Below are 22,602 nucleotides of genomic sequence, written 5' to 3' on the forward strand. Positions count from 1 at the left end.
TTTGTGAATTTGAATTTGAAAAGGGACATTTTTTTTTTTTTATGAAGACGTTTCAATTCATGAATGGAATTTCAATTAACACAGAATTTCTGTAGTTTAAATGGAACTGACCCCAACCCTGATATTCACAATGCACCCATATCTGTGGTTGCAGTATGCTTTTCGTTAACTTTTTATGTATAATTTAAAGTCAATAGGGACTGCTCAGAAGCTATGTGTATGAGTGTGTATGAGGCAACCTTAGTAATAACCTGATTAACCTGCTGACTGTGTAACCTTGGTGCTGTGTGTGTTGTGGTTGACAGAGACCTGGGTGGAGAGGCCGTGCTATGGGAAACCCTTAGAGGAGCACCTTGCCCTCAGCGGGCGGGACATTGCCTTCCCCATCGAAGCCTGTGTCACCATGCTGCTGGAGTGTGGCATGCAGGAAGAGGTCAGTGTGTATTCCACACTATCAGTATGTCTTCCCATTACCAAGTGACAACATACTGATTAGCCTAACCTCCTGTGACCCTGTCCCATTCCAGGGCCTGTTCAGAGTAGCGCCCTCGGCCTCCAAACTGAAGAAGCTCAAGGCATCTCTAGACTGTGGGGTGATGGACGTACAGGAGTACTCTGCAGACCCTCACGCCATCGCAGGTGAGTTGGCAACCCAACACCCCCAAATACATCACTTCCTTTCACTCTGCTCTGTATTATCATGGCAGCTGACATTGTCATGGAGATCGTCTCGAACCCTGCCCCTAGTCTGTTCGGGTTATCAAGGGCTCCCTGTCAACCTAAGAACTTCAACTTGGGTCTTATACACAGCCTTCTTAAGATCCTGGCTGTGTGAGTACCTGTGAATACACAGACCCTGAGTGAGCCTTGAAAAGAATCCTCTCTGAATCCTCTTCCGTGTTCATTTCTATTGATTCCATGTTAACCAGGGTGATACACAGAACCAGCACCAAAAGGAAAGCCCATTTGCAACCCTCTCCTGAGGGGAGAGTAGTACCAAGGCGGATTCATGTCCCACGTCACCCAGTCTAAACACATCAGAATCAAGTCAACAGCATAGCGCTTTCTAACAAAGTGAATAAAAAAAAATATATGTTTTATTGTCACATACACCGGATAGGTGCAGTGACATCTATTGTTTTACAGGGTCAGCAATAGTAAAGATGCTCCCTGGAGGGATTCAAACTGCTTTGCATTTAATGTGTTTATCTAGTGCAGATAGACACACACACCGCCATGCCTACACATACAGTTGAAGTCGGAAGTTTACATACACTTAGTCATTAAACCTCGTTTTTCAACCACTCCACAACTTTCTTGTCAACAAACTATAGTTTTGGCAAGTCGGTTAGGACATCTACTTTGTGCATGACACAAGTAACTTTTCCAACAATTGTTTACAGACAGATTATTTCACTTAAAATTCACTGTATCACAACTCCAGTGGGTCAGTAGTTTACATACACTAAGTTGACTTAAACAGCTTGGAAAATTCCAGAAAATTATGTCATGGCTTTAGAAGCTTCTGATAGGCTAATTGACATCATTTGAGTCATTTGGAGGTGTACCTGTGGATGTATTTCAAGGCCTACCTTCAAACTCAGTGCCTCTTTGCTTGACAACATGGAAAAATCAAAAGAAATCAGCCAAGACCTCAGAAAAAAATTGTAGACCTCCACAAGTCTGGTTCATCCTTGGGAGCAATTTCCAAACGCCTGAAGGTACCACGTTCATCTGTACAAACAATAGTACGCAACTATAAACACCATGGGACCACGCAGCCGTCATACCGCTCAGGAAGGAGACGCGTGCTGTCTCCTAGAGATTAACGTACTTTGGTGCGAAAAGTGCAAATCAATCCCAGAATAATAGTAAAAGACCTTGTGAAGATGCTGGAGGAAACAGGTACAAAAGTAACTATATCCACAGTAAAACGAGTCCTATTTCGACATAACCTGAAAGGCCGCTCAGCAAGGAAGAAGCCACTGCTCCAAAACTAGACTACGGTTTGCAACTGCACATGGGGACAAAGATTGTACTTTTTTGAGAAATGTCTTCTGGTCTGATGAAACAAAAATAGAGCTGTTTGGCCATAATGACCATCGTTATGTTTGGAGGAAAAAGGGGGAGGCTTGCAAGCCGAAGAACACCATCTCAACTGTGAAGCATGGGGGTGGCAGCATCATGTTGTGGGGGTGCTTTGCTGCAGGAGGGACTGGTGCACTTCACAAAATAGATGGCGTCATGAGGATGGAAAATTATGCGGATATATTGAAGCAACATCTCAAGACATCAGTCAGGAAGTTAAACGCTCAAGCATACTTCCAAAGTTGTGGCAAAATGGCTTAAGGACAACAAAGTCAAGGTATTGGAGTGGCCATCACAAAGCCCTGACCTCAATCCTATAGAAAAGTTGTGGACAGAACTGAAAATGTGTCTGCGACCAAGGTGGCCGACAAACCTGACTCAGTTACACCAGCTCTGTCAGGAGGAATGGGCCAAAATTCACCCAATATATTGTGGGAAGCTTGTGGAAGGCTACCTGAAATGTTTGTCCCAAGTTAAACCATTTAAAGGCAGTGCTACCAAATACTAATTGAGTGTATGTAAACTTCTGACCCACTGGGAATGTGATGAAAGAAATAAAAGCTGAAATAAATCATTCTCTCTACTATTATTCTGACATTTTACATTCTTAAAATAAAGTGGTGATCTAACTGACCTAAGACAGGGAATTTTCATAGGATTAAATGTCAGGAATTGTGAAAAACTGAGTTTAAATGTATTTGGCTAAGGTGTATGTAAACTTCTGACTGTACACTCTACACACAGAATGGTGGCACAGCTGTTGTGGTTTCCTCTGTACCATCAGAATGCAAGGGACATCCTGAAGTCCTGGTCTATCCTTCACATAGAATACATCCCCAGGAGAAATAGTTGCATTAGAGACCTACACCCCCCCCCCCCCCTTTCTCCATCTTTCTGTGTCTGTGTGTTTTATGAAGTGTCTCATCCCTTGGTACTGACGTCTTTAGGCCTACACAGTAGCCATTTTACAATTTCTTACTCTCTTACTTCAAGCTCTCCCTCTCATTTTCAACACACACACCACCCTCATCCTCTCTGTTTATCCGTCTAACTTTCACTCACCCTCCTATTGTCTCATCCCAACAGGTGCTTTGAAATCCTACCTACGGGAACTCCCTGAGCCACTGATGACCTTTGAACTTTATGATGAATGGATCCAAGCTTCTAAGTCAGTGTCAATTTGTAATGGTGCCGCCATTAGTTGATGTCTATTCATTGTGTTTGATTCATACTCTGTGCTGCTGATTCTTTATTTACTCGAAAAGTATGAGATCATTGGATGTGGGGTTTCTCTTTCACGCTAAGCTGTTATTTTGTGGTTTGTCTGGCAGCATTCAAGACCAGGACAAGAGACTCCAAGCCCTCCTCACAGCCTGCGAGAAACTACCCCTGGCCAATGGCAACAACTTCAAGTGAGTCGCCCTATCTGGGTTTCGCTTTGTCTCTGTCCCGCACCCATTTCACTCTTTCTTGGCACTTGCCTGACCATTAAATGATTTCAGTTTCAATCACCTTTCACTGTTTCTATCCTTCGCTGCTCTTATCACATCAGCTGTTGCACTGAACTGGTGAAGAGTTCATCGTAGCCTTCAAGCAGCCAGAACTGGGTGTGCTTTTTGTGTTTTTCTGTGTTGGCTGCTTGATCAAGGATAGCATCATGGAATATTGTTTGCAGGAGCTTGACATATGATCAAAAGGAGTGGGAGTAGAGGGTGTACGGGTGAAACAGAAATCCAAAGGCTGACAGACTGCAGTGCTTGTCAGTGTCATCGTTGAATCTCACTTAATGGGCTTATTTTTAGGTTGTCTTCTTTCGCGAACACCTGTCAAACCTGTCCTTGTCATAGCCCAATTGAAATGAGCTGCCTGGGGGTTCTGTCTGAACAATCGGTTCATCTTAGATGAGCCAGAAAACAACAATCTGTAGGATTCAGAGATTTGTCAGCCAATGCAGTAGACAGTACGTGAATGATCATGATCGAAAAAAACATAAACGTCTTGTTTGTTTTATTGTTTCTTTTTCAGGTATTTAATCAAATTCCTCGCCAAGTTAGATGACTACCAGGATGACAATAAAATGACTCCTGGGAATATTGCAATAGTCTTGGGTCCCAACCTGCTGTGGACAACGCAGGAAGGGTAGGACTTCACCTATCTTTAACACACTATTTAGTCACACCATAGAGACTATACATAAAGTACCTTATTTTAAAAGCATTTCCTGGTCATTGATAGTGACTTAAAGAGATAAAACGGTCCAAATTAAATCATACTCATATCTCCAAGGTTCAAGTTAATAATTTCCAGTGTTGAACAGTTGCATTGAATTCACTGTCTGGCAATCGCTCTTCATCAAATTAAACTAACTCCTCCATACCTCTTCCTCTCCCTCCCTCCAGGAGCATTACAGAGATGATGACCACTGTGTCCCTGCAGATTGTAGGCATCATTGAGCCCATCATCCAGCACGCTGACTGGTTCTTCCCTGGAGGTGAGAGAGGACACAGTATCTGTTCAGCTTCTGTAAGCCACGACCGCCTATCTCATCCATTAGAATGTAATACTGTTGCTTTAATGTCCCTGTATCACCCGCTGTATGTGGGTAAATGGAAACCGGCACCTGCTCGTACATATACAGTATGACAGTCAGTCAGCTTAAGTAGCCGTAGGAGACCTATTCACAATTTTAAGAATCAGTTCTTATAACGGGATACATGTTTATTGTCACAAAAGTAATCAAATCAAATGTATTTATATAGCCCTTCTTACATCAGCTGATATCTCAAAGTGCTGTACAGAAACCCAGCCTAAAACCCCAAACAGCAAGCAATGCAGGTGTAGAAGCACGTGGCTAGGAAAAACTCCCTAGAAAGGCCAAAACCTAGGAAGAAACCTAGAGAGGAACCAAGCTAGGAGGGGTGGCCAGTCCTCTTCTGGCTGTGCCGGGTGGAGATTATAACAGAACATGGCCAAGATGTTCAAATGTTCATAAATGACCAGCATGGTCAAATAATAATACCTCACCTATCGCTTTCCTCTCTCTCAGAGATTGAGTTTAATGTCACAGGAAACTATGGCAGCCCGGTCCACACCAACCACAACGCCAACTACAGCTCCATGCCCTCTCCGGATATGGACCATTCCGATCGCAAGCACAATGACCAGAGCCGACGTCCCCTCAGTGTGGCCACTGACAATATGATGCTCGAGTTCTATAAGAAGGATGGGTAAGAAGATCCGACTCGTGTTGTACCTGTCTTGCCCTAACTTTTCCATCTCTCTTAAATCCCTCTTTCTGAAGTCAACTACCTAACCACCTGTCTTCCCTTAATGTCCTTGCTGAACACTCTTAACTGGAACATGAACCATTGGACAACAAGGATTACTCGTGATGTTGGTTATTGCAGTAGAGTTCAGAATTAAGGATAGTTGTGTTGACATGTTAATGGGGACAATGGGCCTTTAGAGGTATGGATGAGCAGATGAAAGCTGATGGCTTGATCGACTAGTGAGAGATTTGAGTGTTGTGTGAAAGCTATATGCCTTAGATATAGCATCATGCCACCTTTCCATGTCAATAGTTTTTGTTTCTATAATAATATAACCCCGTACACTCAGTGAAAAGGAGAGCTTAGTAAAGAGTTCAGTCTGGGTATGAGAGGGGTGGAGAGAATGTCACTAAATTATTCTTCATCTTGGGTGAGAGCGAAAGAGAGAAATGCACTAAGACAGACAGAACAGGGAGCTCAGAGAAATATGTTGGTCTATGGTGGTGCAGTAAGCAGTCTTGTGCTGTACGGAGAATTCGTTTCAAGTCGATCATGTTTTCTCTCTCTCTTTTCAAAATAACTCTCTGTCTTGTCGGCCCCTGTTCAGCAGACATCTGAGCCCCTCAGCTCGGGGGCCACGTAAACCCAGCTAATTAAACTTGGCGAGGACTGTGTTGGGACCAACACACTGCTCTCATTAGAAACACACGCCCCTCCAGATAGAGCAGGAAGATCAGGACAAGGAGAATTCGGCCCCCTAGTACAAACTGAGACCAATGAGGAAGTAGCATTCCCAGAGTTGATGTCCAAATTAAAATCCATACCTCTGTTATGGTTTTACTCACCCTGGGCCTTTCGCTAAAGCACTATGGGAGATGTCATGCCGTGTCCTTGACCGTTTCTTTGCTTGGTGTGTAAGATTGTCATTGATTCCAAAAATATCTGAATATTACGTAGCCTTTAACCATCCATAGTTGTACATTGCTTTTTTATAGTAAACAAGCACATTGACCACTGCTGCAAGTGACTTCCTGTATGTTGGTGTTATTTTGGGGTATTTATTACGTTGGTGGGGAAATGTTGGCCTAATTGGTTAATTGGCTCACTGGTAGGACATGCTTGGAGCTCTTTTGGGAAGGAATATCTTCACCCCTCAAATCCCTCACCTCATGACTCCCAGCATGACATCCATCCCGCATAACCCCCTGCAATCCAAGCCTGAAGGTTCGACCTGGTGATCCTCCATCTTGGATCCAACCCCTGACCTGACTGCTCCCCCAGTTGCTTTGATATATATGTCGTGATGCTTTGAATCAATTAACAGAGGTTCTCATGATCCTTACCTTTTATTGTGATGTTTTTGTCCTACCAAGCAGCGTTAGGAAAATTCAAAGGTACGGTACTTACTCTGTTCTTCTCGCTGTTTACCTTTGTCTGAACTGTCTGTGGAAAGAAAGCCTCTCTCTGTCATCATTTGTCTGTCAGTATTCCAGTAGTATTCCAGTCATGATTATTCTATCGTCCAAATGACACACTTGTAATCCTATAGTTCAACATTCCCTACAGAGTGCTGTTGACAGACAGTGCTACCAACTAACTGTTGTCAAGTTCCTGTGTGTACAATGTTATCACACTGTGTGGTTTATTTACTTAAAATGCATCGTGGCAATTTCTGGCATTTGATGTACTCGTTTGATTTGCTTTGACAAGTGCAAATGGCAATAACAGGTGCCAACATTTGTTTGTCACACAGAGACCAACCATACATACACCCACACTGTGACACATTATTACAAATGTCTCCTTTCCCTAGTGTGTCTATGCATACTGTTCGGTAAGGAGTGTCCTGGCGATTGTGAGCACTACAGGATGAGGCTCCCTGGGCTTGGCTGACCTCTGACCACTGTATTTGATTGACTGTGTGTGTCTGTCCCTCTGCAGCATGGGGGTCAGGGTGATGGACACTTCTTGGGTGTCGCGCAGGGGCTCGTCGTCAGTGCGTAAAACCTCCTCCACGCCCCCGAGTATGCAGCCACCCCTCCCTCCCTCAGATGCTCTCATACCTGAGCAGGGGGAGCTCTCTGCGTCCCCCTCACCAACCCCTCCTCCCGCTGGCAGCGACCGTGCCAGGTAAGGCTGTTGTTGCCCCCCCACTCCAATTTACCCCAATCCTCGCGTCCTGAAACTTACATCGACATGGCGTTGTCTACTTTTTCTGTCTGTTTTTTCTGTCTGTTTGTCTTCTAATTCTCTTTCCCATGCATCGTCTTCACCTTTCTGTGAACCAACGCCCAGTTTCATGTCAAACTTGGTTTGAGCTTGTGTGATGTTGTTTTCATTGTGGTCCTTGTGCTTGAGCTTCAGAGTTTCTAGAGCCCTTTGAAGTAAAATTTGTGCTTGTTTAGTTTCATATACAGGTTGTACCAGAGGGTTGTTTTTTGGTAGAAGGATATAAAGTATTATTTTTATTAGTTTTTCAGATAGCACTTTTTTTATCCATTACCCATGAAATTGTAACAATGTGAGCAAAGAAAAGGCTCACCTCATCTCAGAGGTAGCTTGCCAATGCAGCATGTACATGTTTTTCATTTTTTATCTATCAGAACAGGTTTCATTAACACCTAACAGCCTAACGTTACTCCTTATAGTCCAAAGACGATTACACGTTCTGTTTAAAGGCGATTTGTCTCTGGAAGCCAAAACAGCCAAATACTTCATCTAACTTGAATCGATTCTCAATTGCGGAATGGTCCTAGAAACATAAATCCCTCTACTTTCATGTCACATCAAAATCATTTCACAAATGCTAAATACCTACTTACTGTTTTTACTGTTTTTAACACAGTTGCAGCCGACAGTATTTTTCAGTGACAACACGTTTGTGGCTTCAGTCTTCCGTTTACACACAACGTGTTCGGAGATGCAGATAGCTTATTAGCACACCCCTCTGTCTTCCATCTGTTTTCCGTAAACAAGCGTTGTCACATGGAAATATGGCCGTGTGGGAACCCTAACCCTATAAAGGTGTAAGTTAACCTTTTGTTTTTTGAAAAACATTTCTTGCTGATATGAAGGATACGTTCCTTATGTTTCCTAAACCGTACCGCGAGTGATGTGTGTCAACGTTTAGAGCAACCATTGGGGGCTCGTAAAAAATTTCCCTGGTCACGGCCTCCCGAGTGGCGCAGAGGTCTAAGGCGTCACTACAGACCCTAGTTCAATCCCAGGCTGTGTCACACCCGGCCGAGACCGGGAGACCCATGAGGCGGTGCACAATAGGCCCAGCGTCGTATGGGTTAGGGGAGGGTTTGGCCGGCCGAGATTTCCTTGTCCCATCGTGCTCTAGCGACTCCTTGTGGCGGGCTGGGCGCCTGCAAGCTGACTTCGTTCGCCAGCTGGATGGTGCTTCCTCCGACACATTGGTGCGGTTGGCTTCCGGGTTAAGCGAGCAGTGTGTCAAGAAGCAGGGTGGTGTTTCGGAGGACGCATTGCTCTCGATCTTCACCTCTCCCGAGTCCGTAGGGGAGTTGCAGCGATGGGACAATTGGATTACACGAAATTAGGGAGAAAAAGGGGTAAAAGTATATATAATAATAAAAAAGATATATAATAGTAATAATTCCTGTTCAGAAGATACGATCGTCAATAGGCGCTAAAGCAGTTAGCGTCTATGAATGGGATATGCTCATGTAAGATGGGAAGAAAAAAAAATATTGCATTTGTCAAGCAGTTTTAGGATTTGTGCTGAATGAATATACTGTATGGCATGGCCTGTATTAATGTTTTTCCTTTGCTCTTTTTTCTTTTCAATTTTTCTATTTCCTTAGACCTCTCTCTCCTCACCCTCTTAACACGACTCTGTTCAACGTTGGTTGACTAATTCCTTCCCTGATACAAAAACCCGCACTTGTTCCCCTTCACACTTAACTGCACTGGTTATTGAGTGTTCACAAACATGCCAGAATGGCCCACTGGACTTCCTCACATACAGTATATTTTTTTATACAATGCTTTTCGTTCCACAACAAGAACGTGCCAATATTGGCCTCTTCCTGACTCAAGAACAATTCAATTCCCTGTGAAATCATTTACATTTTTATCATTGCAGCTCCGATGATGCGTCATCCACTTGGTCGGACTCCTGTTATGCCTACCCCTCTCCGGAGGAGGAGAGGCCCCCTCCCCCTTACCCCTCTTCTTCCTCTTCTTCCTATTGCTACCCACCTCCTCACCATTTCTACCCCCGAGCACCGCAGTGCGCGCGCCCTGTCGCCCCCGGTCCCGAGTCCGTGCCTCCCGGGCCGTCTACCCCACCTCCCCCACGCTGGTCTAACTATAGCCCTCACCCACTGCTCCCCTCCTCGTGCCCCTCTCCCTCTCCCTCCCCACAGCAGCTTGATATCAACTCTAACCCCAAGCCCAGCTCCCTGCACCTGCCTAAACAGAGTTCCCTGGCCGAAGCTCTGCATGCGCCCCCACCGTCAGAAACTAACGTCTCCCCCCTCTACATCAAAACCCCCCTCGTGCTAACCCGACACGACCCGTCCCTCGTTCCCCACCCCCCTAACTTTCCCCTGTCCACACCTCTTCCGTGGGCCGCCTGTGCCTGTAGCCGAGAGAGAGGAGCCAAGCTGACTGGGTAAATACTATGTCACATCGTCCGGCCACTCCTAGAACCGGGACACAAACTCAGTCTTCGTAACACACACAGGCTTGAGTGGCTCATATTGACAAGATGAGGGATATTGGGAGACAAACGGGAGAGTGAGAGAGAGGGAGCTCCAATATGCCAACATCCTGTTTTATACATTTTGTTCATTTTCTCATTCTGTTCTATTGGAGCGTTTTAGTACCTTATTTTACAGGAGGATGTTGCCAAGCAACAAACAATATTCAAAGCTCTCAGCGATAGCAGAATATAGTGGGTGTTAATGAGTCATTTTAGTGGGCCCAGTTGGCCTTGGATGGTAGTTGGCTAGTTTTGTTTTTGAATAGGAATTGGATTTAGAGTGACTAAGTGAAAAATATGGATGAGCTGGGCATGATTCCTAACCAATCATTGGCCTTCATCGGAATGGGGTCTTTTACATCAACAGCCATAAGGAATGTTTCAATGGATAGCTCCACCCTAACTCCAAATCCCTCCAGTCCCGATCACCCATCCTCATCTGCTGTCAATAGGCGGGGGAATTTGGAGCTGGGAGAGCTGTCACTCCCATCCTATTATCAACTGGTTAGGTTTTTTCCTTCAAGCTCTCTAACCATTGGCATTCTGGCTGCATAGTGCCATAAAAGGCAACACAAATCTATTAAACCTACAGGCTTGGGCTTGGATTTTTGGGGGGTTTATGCTCCACTGCAATATAGCTGGTAGTGCGTATACTTGCAGTAGTGAAAGTGGTCACTCAGATTATTTGACGTTGAACTACGGGGATTTTCATTCCTATGGATGTCATGACATGTGCAGGAATAAGGTCAATATATTCAACCTGATTGGCAATTGTTAGCTACATGGCGTTCACTGCTTACTGACAGGCAATGAACACGGACACACACACACACACACACACACACACACACACACACACACACACACACACACACACACACACACACACACACACACACACACACACACACACACACACACACACACACACACACACACACACACACACACACACACACACACACGTGCATGCACACACAACCTGAAGATGATGCTATGAAAATGACATATTGTTGTTCATATATCCTTTTCGCCTCCCCAGTACTCTGATGAACAAGGAGCTCTCTCCAGTGATTGGACAGAAGGGCTTCCAGGGAACAGCACCCTCTGGTGGGCCATCACAGCCCTCTTCTGAACATAGCCCTCACACCCTGAGAAGAGGTACTGATGGAAGAAGGTTTTGTGTGTGTGTGTGTGTCTGTGTGTGTGTGCGTGCGAGGGTGCGTGCATGTGTGCGTGCGTATGCATGTGAGAGAGACTGTGCTATGTACAAAGCAGCCAGAGTGTTTTGTTTTGGCTGGTCACCTCTCAATTACAATCTGTGTTGCTTTTCTCTCACACTTGGCATTCTGTCTGGTCTCTCCACAGCTAAAAAGCTGGCCCCCATCCCACCTAAGCACTATTCTCAGTCTGGGGGAATGTCTGACCAGTCCACAGGTCAGCCCTCTCCAGTCAGCCTGTCCCCCACCCCTCCTAGTACCCCTTCCCCGTATGGCTTTGGCTACCCTCAGGGCTACGCCACCATCGGCTCACCGGGACAGGCCCAGACCGCCACCCTCTCCTCCCCTCCCTCGCTAGCCGGCACCCTCACCAAGGCCAGGCCCACTCCCAAGCCTCCCAGGCAGAGGCCCAGCCTGCCCCCACCGCAGCCCCCCAGCACCCCTGGCTCCAGCCCACAACCCCTGGAGCACAGTGGTGGCCTGCTGGATGGATTGTCTCCTGGGGAGAGCATGTCCACAGGTAAATGCTTCAATGGAGTTTCTACACACTAGGAGCCCGCTTATACACTCTCATCTCTGGTAAAGGTGGAGCGTCTCATTCTCCAGTGTGCCTGACAGCATTTTAATCATAGAATTTATTTAATAGGATCTCTGTGGTTTTAATGTGGTTTCTGCAAATGGAACTCTTTTCTGTCATTTTTTTAAATGACTGATACTTTTTGTGTAAAACTGCAGGGAACAGGTTAAAAGATTCTAATCAATATCTCTTATCTTGTTCTTCCATATTTTTCATTATTTTGTCTACTATTATCGTCTGTCTACAGCGGTATGAGGCGAATGGTTCAATATGGGCTAAATGTGAAAGGGCCTTTTAGGGTAAGCAGGAATTCCAGTATTGTACTAAAGCCTCACCCTCCCGCCCCTCCAACCAACCAACCGTCCGCCATCCTGGCTCACTGTGGAGCTGCATGGCTCCAGCTCTCTGTATATATACCTGTATACATGACGTCTCATATGTATATATCTATATATCTCTGAATTGTTCAGTCCACCACTAACCAATTTCGTTGCCCTTTGCATGGTGGCTGAGACTGGCGCGATGCATGGCTTGTGGATGTGTCTGAAAGACCGTCCACTGACTCCACTTCACACAGAAGATTGACGTCATTTTACTATCCCAAGAAGCTTTCTTTACTGTTTTTACTCCGAAACCATGCCACATCCCACCACTGTCCTCTTGCTTACACTCTGCAAAGTCACCCCCCCCCCCCCCCCCACACTTCCTGTTGTCCACTCACTGGTTGTTGTCCATTTCAAGTGTTACACAATGGATGTCATCATTCTCACATGACTGTGAGATCAAAGACAAAGTATAAATGCTTGTGGTGACTGCGCTGGACACTGTTGGGGAATTGTTGTTATCCACACCTTGAACAAATGTTCTTTCTTCACATGAAATTTGCAGTATTACAAACCTACCCCGAGCACCTCCCTACTGTGTGTAATGCATCATTCAGCATTGACTTAATCATGTCTGGGAACAGACTTATTCTAAGCAACCCTTATTTTCTCTATCTCTTATTCTCTATTCTCTTCTCATGTTGATCTTTGACCACTCAGACTCTTTCTGCAACCTGGATATCCCCATCATCAACGTGGAACTGGATGGCATCTTCGATGAGCCTAAGATGGTCCCCTACAGGAACTCAGTGGCGGTGGTCCAGCCTACCCCCAAGACAGAGTCAGAGGAAGAGTCTGAGAGCACGATACTATGACATCACGAGTTTCCACCCCCAGCCCTACTGTTCCAGCCTGTCCCCAGGACCCGTTCTCTGACCTTTGACTCAATGGGACTCACTCCAGACCTCACCTCCACCCATAGCGACCAAACACCGGGTTCAGCCCTGTAAAACAAAGTTAATCTTATAACCTGAAATATATATGAATACAGAAAATACATACAGTATATCCACATCCAGAGAGTTTCTCTCTGAGACTGTGGGGGGAGGAACTTTTGATACACAGAATCGGACACAATGCTTTGTTTTTATGTTGACTGGATTCCTTTGATTCTGTCTGTGGTGCGTTAATTTTTAAGACTTTTCTTTTTCAACAATTGCGTTTATTTTTCATTACTTTTGCCTTATTTGAGTCATTTGCAATATTGCCTCTAACTTCACATACAAGACATGAAAATGATTTGCTCGGTGGAATGGATTCTACTCTTGTGAGTGTAGTAGTAAAGGAAAGGGACAGTAGATTTCTGATTTCCTCTCCCTGTCACCAAGTCTATAGCATTCCTTTTGACGCCATCCTAAACCATCCCTCGTACTTTGAGATCACTGGCAACCCCTTGTTCCTTCCTGGCTGAATGTGTGTTTGTGAATTGTGTGATGTGTTTGGAAATGTGCTGCATCATTAAGTGGCGAGTTCTGCCATAGAAAATATATATGGTACTGCAAGACCAGTTTGAGCTTGAATCCCCAATCACACTGTTCAAAGGGAGATTAAGATTGCATTTGGCTGTTAGATGGGAAGTTAAATATGGGTAATATAGTATTTACTATTTAAAATTACTGTTTATACTGTACATTTCAGAGTATATGATATTAACAGTGATACAAGAGATATTATATGTGTCATATAATATAAGAATACAAACATAGGTATACAGATATAGAATTATAAATACGGTATTACAGATATTCTACAGTATAGCATGTACTTGATTCTACATTATCATAGGAGAGGCTGTAGAGGGAATGGGACATAGAAACAGAACAAACAGAATAATTCTATATAAAAGGAATGCTGAAAAGTGAGTATGAGTGGAATGTGCAGGGTGGGACTATACCTCCTCTCTGTGGTCTGCCCTCAGCCTCAGCTTCTTTAACAAGCGCCCTGAGAGCCTTATCTGGCAAGAGCCTGTCACTGGGGCGCCTTCTCAGCTGTTTGAAAGCCAATATTGAACACTTTTTTTGTTAGAGCAAGTGTGTATATGAGTGCGGTCCTGTATGTGTGGGTGTTATCCTGAATATAGATACATTTCTTCTGGTGCTAGAACGTATGTTTATATTCTATCACGCAGGGAATAAGAATAGGCTCTCATTGAAATTATACGGCGGTTACTGTTTCAGTTCCCTATACCCCCCCCCCTTTAGTAAGAGGAATCCACCATATAAGGAATTTGATGATGAGGAATGTGAATAAGTATTTGTTGTTGTGCTGAAAGTATTTATAACGATGATTACGGTGCAGAGGAGTATGATTGACATCCACAACACGTAATATCAATGTTCCAATCTGATGATCCAGTAATGGGGTTCAAAGGTGAGGGGCCCGCCCATGACCAACACAAACCTATGGTCTCCTTAGAAACGTTCCATCCATAACACTGATTAGTGCTTGGAAGCCACAATAAACGCTGCTCTTTCATGCACTTACGTTCAAGTGCTATATATTTTATCCATCACAACACTATTGTAAATACTGAAGCCTCTGTGTATGTGTGTATATAAAAAGGCGAGAGGATGAAATATATACAGTACCAGTCAAACGTTTGGACACATCTACTCATTCAAGGGTTTCTCTTTATTTTTACTATTTTCTACATTGTAGAATAATAGTGAAGACCTCAAAACTATGAAATAGCACATATAGAATCATGTAGTAACCAAAAAAGTGTTAAACAAATCAAGTATACTCCCTTTGCCTTGATGACAGCTTTGCACACTCTTGGCAAGAATCTAAAATCTAAAATATATTTTGATTTGTTTAACACTTTATCGGTTACTACATGATTCCATAGTAGGTAGTAGGAGTAGGTGTGTTCAAACTTTTGACTGGTACTGTATATATTTCATCCTCTCGCCTTTTTATATTCACACATATATACAGTTGAAGTCGGGAGTTTACATACACCTTAGCCAAATACATTTAAACTCAGTTTTTCACAATTCCTGACATTTAAACCTAGTGAAAATGTCCTGTCTTAGGTCAGTTAGGATCACCACTTTATTTTAAGAATGTGAAATGTCAGAATAATAGTAGAGAATGATTTATTTCAGCTTTTATTTCTTTCATCACATTCCCAGTGGGTCAGAAGTTTACATACACTCAATTAGTATTTGGTAGCGTTGTCTTTAAATTGTTTAACTTGGGTCAAACGTTTCAGGTAGCCCTCCACAAGCTTCCCACAAAAAATTGGGTAAATTTTGGCCCATTCCTCCTGACAGAGCTGGTGTAACTGAGTCAGGTTTGTAGGCCTCCTTGCTCGCACACACTTTTTCAGTTCTGCCGACATATTTTCTATAGGATTGAGGTCAGGGCTTTGTGATGGCCACTCCAATACCTTGATTTTGTTGTCCTTAAGCCATTTTGCCACAACTTTGGAAGTTTGCTTGCGGTCATTGTCCATTTGGAAGACCCATTTGCGACCAAGCTTTAACTTCCCGACTAATGTCTTGAGATGTTGCTTCAATATATCCACATAATTTTCCATCCTCATGACGCCATCTATTTTGTGAAGTGCACCAGTCCCTCCTGCAGCAAAGCACCCCCACAACATGATGCTGCCACCCCCGTGCTTCACGGTTGGAATGGTGTTCTTCGGCTGCAAGCCTACCCCTTTTTCCTCCAAACATAACGATGGTCATTATGGCCGAACAGTTCTATTTTTGTTTCATCAGACCAGAGGACATTTCTCCAAAAAGTATGATCTTTCTTTGTCCCCATGTGCAGTTGCAAACCGTAGTCTGGCTTTTTTATGGCGGTTTTGGAGGAGTGGCTTCTTCCTTGCTGAGCCGCCTTTCAGGTTATGTCAATATAGGACTAGTTTTACTGCGGATATAGATACTTTTGTACCTGTTTCCTCCAGCATCTTCACAGGGTCCTTTGCTGTTGTTTTGGGATTGATTTGCACTTTTCGCACCAAAGTATGTTCATCTCTAGGAGACAGAACGCGTCTCCTTCCTGAGCGGTATGACGTCTGCGTGGTCCCATGATGTTCATAGTTGCGTACTATTGTTTGTACAGATGAACGTGCTACCTTCAGGCGTTTGGACATTGCTCCCAAGGATGAACCAGACTTGTGGGGACTACAATTTTTTTCCTGAGGTCTTGGCTGATTTCTTTTGATTTTCCCATGATGTCAAGCAAAGAGGTACTGAGTTTGAAGGTAGGCCTTGAAATACATTCACATATATACCTCCAATTGACTCAAATGATGTCAATTAGCCTATCAGAAGCTTCTAAAGCCATGACATAATTTTCTGGAATTTTCCAAGCTGTTTAAAGGCACAGTCAACTTAGTATATGTAAACTTCTGACCCACTGGAATTGTGATACAGTGAATTATAAGTGAAATAATCTGTCTGTAAACAATTGTTGGAAAAATTACTTGTGTCATGCACAAAGTAGATGTTCTAACTGACTTGCCAAAACTACAGTTTGTTAACAAGAAATTTGTGGAGTGGTTGAAAAACGAGTTTTAATGACTCCAACCTAAGTCTATGTAAACTTCCGACTTCAACTGTATATATGAATATATGAAAAATATAAATATTGATTTAAAGTATGTATATATATATATATATATACAGTATATCACAAAAGTGAGTACACCCCTCACATTTTTGTAAATATTTGAGTATATCTTTTCATGTGACAACACTGAAGAAATGACACTTTGCTACAATGTAAGGTAGTGAGTGTACAGCTTGTATAACAGTGTAAATTTGCTGTCCCCTCAAAATAACTCAACACACAGCCATTAATGTCTAAACCGCTGGCAACAAAAGTGAGTACACCCCTAAGTGAAAATTTCCAAATTGGGCCCAATTAGCCATTTCCCTCCCCGGTGTCATGTGACTCATTAGTGTTACAAGGTCTCAGGTGTGAATGGGGAGCAGGTGTGTTAAATTTGGTATCATCGCTCTCACACTCCCTCATACTGACTGGTCACTGGAAGTTCAACATGGTACCTCATGGCAAAAAACTCTCTGAGGATCTGAAAAAAAGAATTGTTGCTCTACATAAAGATGGCCTGGGCTATAAGAAGATTGCCAAGACCCTGAAATTGAGCTGCAGCACGGTGGCCAAGACCATACAGCGATTTAACTGGACAGGTTCCACTCAGAACAGGCCTCGCCATGGTCGACCAAAGAAGTTGAGTGCACGTGTTCAGCGTCATATCCAGAGGTTGTCTTTGGGAAATAGACATATGAGTGCTGCCAGCATTGCTGCAGAGGTTGAAGGGGTGGGGGGTCAGCCTGTCAGTGCTCAGACCATACGCCGTACACTGCATCAAATTGGTCTGCATGGCTGTCGTCCCAGAAGGAAGCCTCTTCTAAAGATGATGCACAAGAAAGCCCGCAAACAGTTTGCTGAAGACAAGCAGACTAAGGACATGGATTACTGGAACCATGTCCTGTGGTCTGATGAGACCAAGATTAACTTATTTGGTTCAGATGGTGTCAAGCGTGTGTGGCGGCAACCAGGTGAGGAGTAGAAAGACAAGTGTGTCTTGCCTACAGTCAAGCATGGTGGTGGGAGTGTCATGGTCTGGGGCTGCATGAGTGCTGTCGGCACTGGGGAGCTACAGTTCATTGAGGGAACCATGAATGCCAACATGTACTGTGACATACTGAAGCAGAGCATGATCCCCTCGCTTCGGAGACTGGGCCGCAGGGCAGTATTCCAACATGATAACGACCCCAAACACACCTCCAAGACGACCACTGCCTTGCTAAAGAAGCTGAGGGTAAAGGTGATGGACTGGCCAAGCATGTCTCCTGACCTAAACCCTATTGAGCATCTGTGGGACATCCTCAAACGGAAGGTGGAGGCGTGCAAGGTCTCTAACATCCACCAGCTCCGTGATGTCGTCATGGAGGAGTGGAAGAGGACTCCAGTGGCAACCTGTGAAGCTCTGGTGAACTCCATGCCCAAGAGGGTTAAGGCAGTGCTGGAAAATGATGGTGGCCACACAAAATATTGACACTTTGTTACTTAGGGGTGTACTCACTTTTGTTGCCAGCGGTTTAGACATTAATGGCTGTGTGTTGAGTTATTTTGAGGGGACAGCAAATTTACACTGTTATACAAGCTGTACACTCACTACTTTACATTGTAGCAAAGTGTCATTTCTTCAGTGTTGTCACATGAAAAGATATACTCAAATATTTACAAAAATGTGAGGGGTGTACTCACTTTTGTGATATACTGTATATATATACATATATATATATTTTAACTTGTCCTTGTTGTTCTGGTCCTGACCACAATATTGCCAGATTCACACATAACAAAATGCAGTAAGCGTTGCACAGTTATCAGTCACAAGTTTTATACAGTACAGTAGTTGTAATAGCAGTGACATAGATTCAAGGTTAAATCTATTTTAGAGGAATGTTAGATTAAAAGTGCAGAGTCATCAGCCTAGAACGTAATGATATACGGTATGTCTAAACGGAAAGTGCTGCATCACAGTGTGCAGCAAGTCTGACTAGTAGAGATATTATAAGGGATGTATTCATGATTGTCAATTGGTAAGTAAAACGAGGACCACCATCCCTTGAGGCAAAAACCAGTTGAGTCAACATAGTTTCCTAGTTATTCCAACCTTACAGTACAGAGTACAGTGAGGGAAAAAAGTATTTTATCCCCTGCTGATTTTGTACGTTTGCCCACTGACAAAGAAATTATCCGTGTATAATTTTAATGGTAGGTTTATTTGAACAGTGAGAGACAGAATAACAACAAAAAAATCCAGAAAAACGCATGTCAAAAATGTTATAAATTGATTTGCATTTTAATGAAGGAGATAAGTATTTCACCCCCTCTCAATCAGAAAGATTTCTGGCTCCCAGATGTCTTTTATACAGGTAACGAGCTGAGATTAGGAGCACACTCTTAAAGGGAGTGCTCCTAATCTCAGTTTGTTACCTGTATAAAAGACACCTGTCCACAGAAGCAATCAATCAATCAGATTCCAAACTCTCCACCATGGCCAAGACCGAAGAGCTCTCCAAGGATGTCAGGGACAAGATTGTAGACCTACACAAGGCTGGAATGGGCTACAAGACCATCGCCAAGCAGCTTGGTGAAAAGGTGACAACAGTTGGTACGATTATTCACAAATGGAAGAAACACAAAATAACTGTCAATCTACCTCGGCCTGGGTCTCCATGCAAGATCTCACCTCGTGGAGTTGCAATGATCATGAGAACGGTGAGGAATCAGCCCAGAACTACACGGGAGGATCTTGTCAATGATCTCAAGGCAGCTGGGACCATAGTCACCAAGAATACAATTGGTAACACACTACGCCGTGAAGGACTGAAATCCTGCAGCGCCCGCAAGGTCCCCCTGCTCAAGAAAGCACATATACATGCCCGTCTGAAGTTTGCCAATGAACATCTAAATGATTCAAAGGACAACTGGGTGAAAGTGTTGTGGTCAGATGAGACCAAAATGGAGCTCTTCCCCATCAACTCAACTCGCCGTGTTTAGAGGAGGAGGAATGCTGCCTATGACCCCAAGAACACCATCCCCACCGTCAAACATGGAGGTGGAAACATTATGCTTTGGGGGTGTTTTTCTGCTAAGGGGACAGGACAACTTCACCGCATCAAAGGGACGATGGACGGGGCCATGTACCGTTAAATCTTGGGTGAGAACCTCCTTCCCTCAGCCAGGGCATTGAAAATGGGTCGTGGATGGGTATTCCAGCATGACAATGACCCAAAACACACGGCCAAGGCAACAAAGGAGTGGCTCAAGAAGAAGCACATTAAGGTCCTGGAGTGGCCTAGCCAGTCTCCAGACCTTAATCCCATAGAAAATCTGTGGAGGGAGCTGAAGGTTCGAGTTGTGAAACGTCAGCCTCGAAACCTTAATGACTTGGAGAAGATCTGCAAAGAGGAGTGGGACAAAATCCCTCCTGACATGTGTGCAAACCTGGTGGCCAACTACAAGAAACGTCTGACCTCTGTGATTGCCAACAAGGGTTTTGCCACCAAGTACTAAGTCATGTTTTGCTGAGGGGTCAAATACTTATTTCCCTCATTAAAATGCAAATCAATTTATAACATTTTTGACATGCGTTTTTCTGTATTTTTTTGTTGTTATTCTGTCTCTCACTGTTCAAATAAACCTACCATTAAAACTACAGACCACTTTATCAGTGGGCAAACGTTCAAAATCAGCAGGGGATCAAATACTTTTTTCCCTCACTGTATATTCCCCAGTGGAGAAGACTAATATTATCCTCTGAAAGCAATACAGTTCAACTCAACCCAATGCTTACTAGGCAGTTCCAGAACAAAAAGTTTGAATTTCTAAACGATAAAACAAAGTGCAATTACAGTATTTATGAACAGAGAAACCTCAAAGATTAAGAGGGTCCCATGTTTTTTTTACTGTTTATACTGATGTTTTATTGATTTTGTCTTTTTTCTATTACTCTTAATTCTGCCTGTAGTGATGCAACAAATGCTAATCATGCCATATTATTTTGAGGAATTCAAAAAATATATACTATAGACAAAATTGCATTTACATTATTGAAAGCTGTTCTTACAATTTGGATGTGCTGAAGTGGATGTTTGTCGGTGGTGATAATGTGCTGTTCTGTGGCTGTTCTGTTCATGAGTGATGGTTTGTACATATTTATTTGAAAACACAACTTTATTAACATCAGAAATCCTGTCTATCAAGGGCAGTGGTTGGTGAGAGATTCCACAGAATATTTCCACTGTGACAGTTTTTCTAATCATGCCCTTTGAGTTACTGTCAGATAAAAACATGTTTTTTCAATGAATAGGAGGAATGTACTGGTGACTATTTGGACTATTTGCCTCAGGTTGCTTTAAGGGGGAATTCTGTGTGTTGTGGATGTAGTTTTAACAGGGTGGACAGATGTTTGGTAGTGATGTGAACAGGCTTGGGGATTATGACTAGACATTGTTCTATGTGTGAAAATCAGCAGCATGATTTTTCATCATGCTTGTGAAATTTGTCTTATCTTTGGTTCTATTTACCTGTGCTTGTCATATTTATTTTTATATGTGAAAAGAAAAAAAGAGCCTTGCAATGCAGGTAGAATTATTCAGTTTTGCCCTATGATCAGTTTATCGGTCCACAGTTCTTGTATTGCATTTTGCTCCGACTTCCATCCTGTCAATCAACTATTCACTCAGCAGAGCCAAATAAATATGAGGTAGGCTACTGTACATCTAAGCATGGTTTAATAATTGCCAAACTGAATTACTTTATACAACTTGGAGACAATATAGCATCTAACTTTTAGCTTTTTTGCCTAACGAGTCAAGACGGAATGACACTGAATGGATGACTTGTATTTATTTTTGTCTGTAAACATGGAATGTTATTCTCTGAGGATAACCTTTATATCGGCATAAATCAATCCAATTATCCATCAGATGAACAAATCCTCCTGATTTATATTAGGCAAAACAAAGATACGCCTTTTTTATTGGCCAATCAGGCAAGCCTGAAAAAATGTGAGATATAACACACCTGGTTTGCCTGTATGAACATTTGCAAATTATGACACAGTGGTGCATGCAGCTATTGTTTGATAAGCAAGTACATCTTCATGAATGTTTTTGCATAGTTTATGTTCAAATAATACATTTATACAAGGGGGCCAAAATAAAAGGGAAGGTTTGATGATCCAGAGACATTGTTTTTAGATATAAAAAGGCCCTAATGTACATGTCAACTGTGGTGACATTGGGGACACTGAAATAAGACATACCCTCTCCCAGTCAGAGCAGAACACTTGCTGTGGACAGGTACTGTAAGATTGGAAACAATCCTCATCAGAATGTTAAAACTATTAAAAAGATTTTTTTGTATGATTTGGGTTTGGTGTGTATTTAATCATGCCTTGTGAGTATGGTGTGTGTGGCAGTATGTTAACAGGAAAGAAAATACATCCAATGCCAGTTCACATTTAGTAAAATATTTATCAAATATTTGCAATATACAACAAAACCAATCCCGCAGTCCCTGTGTATTTTAAAGCTATAGTATTAGGAGCAAGGAAAATTATTTTGAATTTAATGTTCCACACAGTCCAGATTAATGGCAGTTCTCAATAACACATCCAAATAACCAGGCATGAACCCTGCCAACATATTGAGTAGGAAACACATGAAAATGTCCATTTGTATCACATCAGAAGTCAGAATTCACATCTAAGGTGCTCAGGTGGAGGCCAAGTACGCTCTGTGGAAATAATATAAAATATGTGAATGAATCATCCTAACAG

General features: G+C 43.2%; 1 protein-coding gene across 2 annotated transcripts in view; it reads left to right on the forward strand.

Annotated features, from left to right (window-relative positions):
* The window catches only part of LOC139581045 (rho GTPase-activating protein 44-like), a 121,665-nt gene extending 99,476 nt beyond the window's left edge, over positions 1-22,189 (forward strand). Inside the window, exons 10-22 of one of the 2 annotated variants that reach the window (XM_071410374.1) lie at positions 306-433; positions 528-639; positions 3,175-3,256; positions 3,420-3,500; positions 4,114-4,227; positions 4,488-4,579; positions 5,135-5,315; positions 6,731-6,751; positions 7,299-7,487; positions 9,466-9,996; positions 11,129-11,247; positions 11,455-11,826; positions 12,927-22,189. In XM_071410374.1, coding sequence (XP_071266475.1) covers positions 306-433; positions 528-639; positions 3,175-3,256; positions 3,420-3,500; positions 4,114-4,227; positions 4,488-4,579; positions 5,135-5,315; positions 6,731-6,751; positions 7,299-7,487; positions 9,466-9,996; positions 11,129-11,247; positions 11,455-11,826; positions 12,927-13,081 — 2,177 coding nt within the window. In that variant the 3' untranslated portion in view covers positions 13,082-22,189. The remainder of the gene's footprint in view (positions 1-305; positions 434-527; positions 640-3,174; positions 3,257-3,419; positions 3,501-4,113; positions 4,228-4,487; positions 4,580-5,134; positions 5,316-6,730; positions 6,752-7,298; positions 7,488-9,465; positions 9,997-11,128; positions 11,248-11,454; positions 11,827-12,926) is intronic. The other variant, XM_071410375.1, reaches the window with a different exon arrangement.
* The last annotated feature ends 413 nt before the right edge of the window (positions 22,190-22,602 follow it).

The sequence above is a fragment of the Salvelinus alpinus genome, chromosome 7 (assembly GCF_045679555.1).
Source record: "Salvelinus alpinus chromosome 7, SLU_Salpinus.1, whole genome shotgun sequence".
NCBI classification, from domain to species: Eukaryota; Metazoa; Chordata; class Actinopteri; order Salmoniformes; family Salmonidae; genus Salvelinus; species Salvelinus alpinus.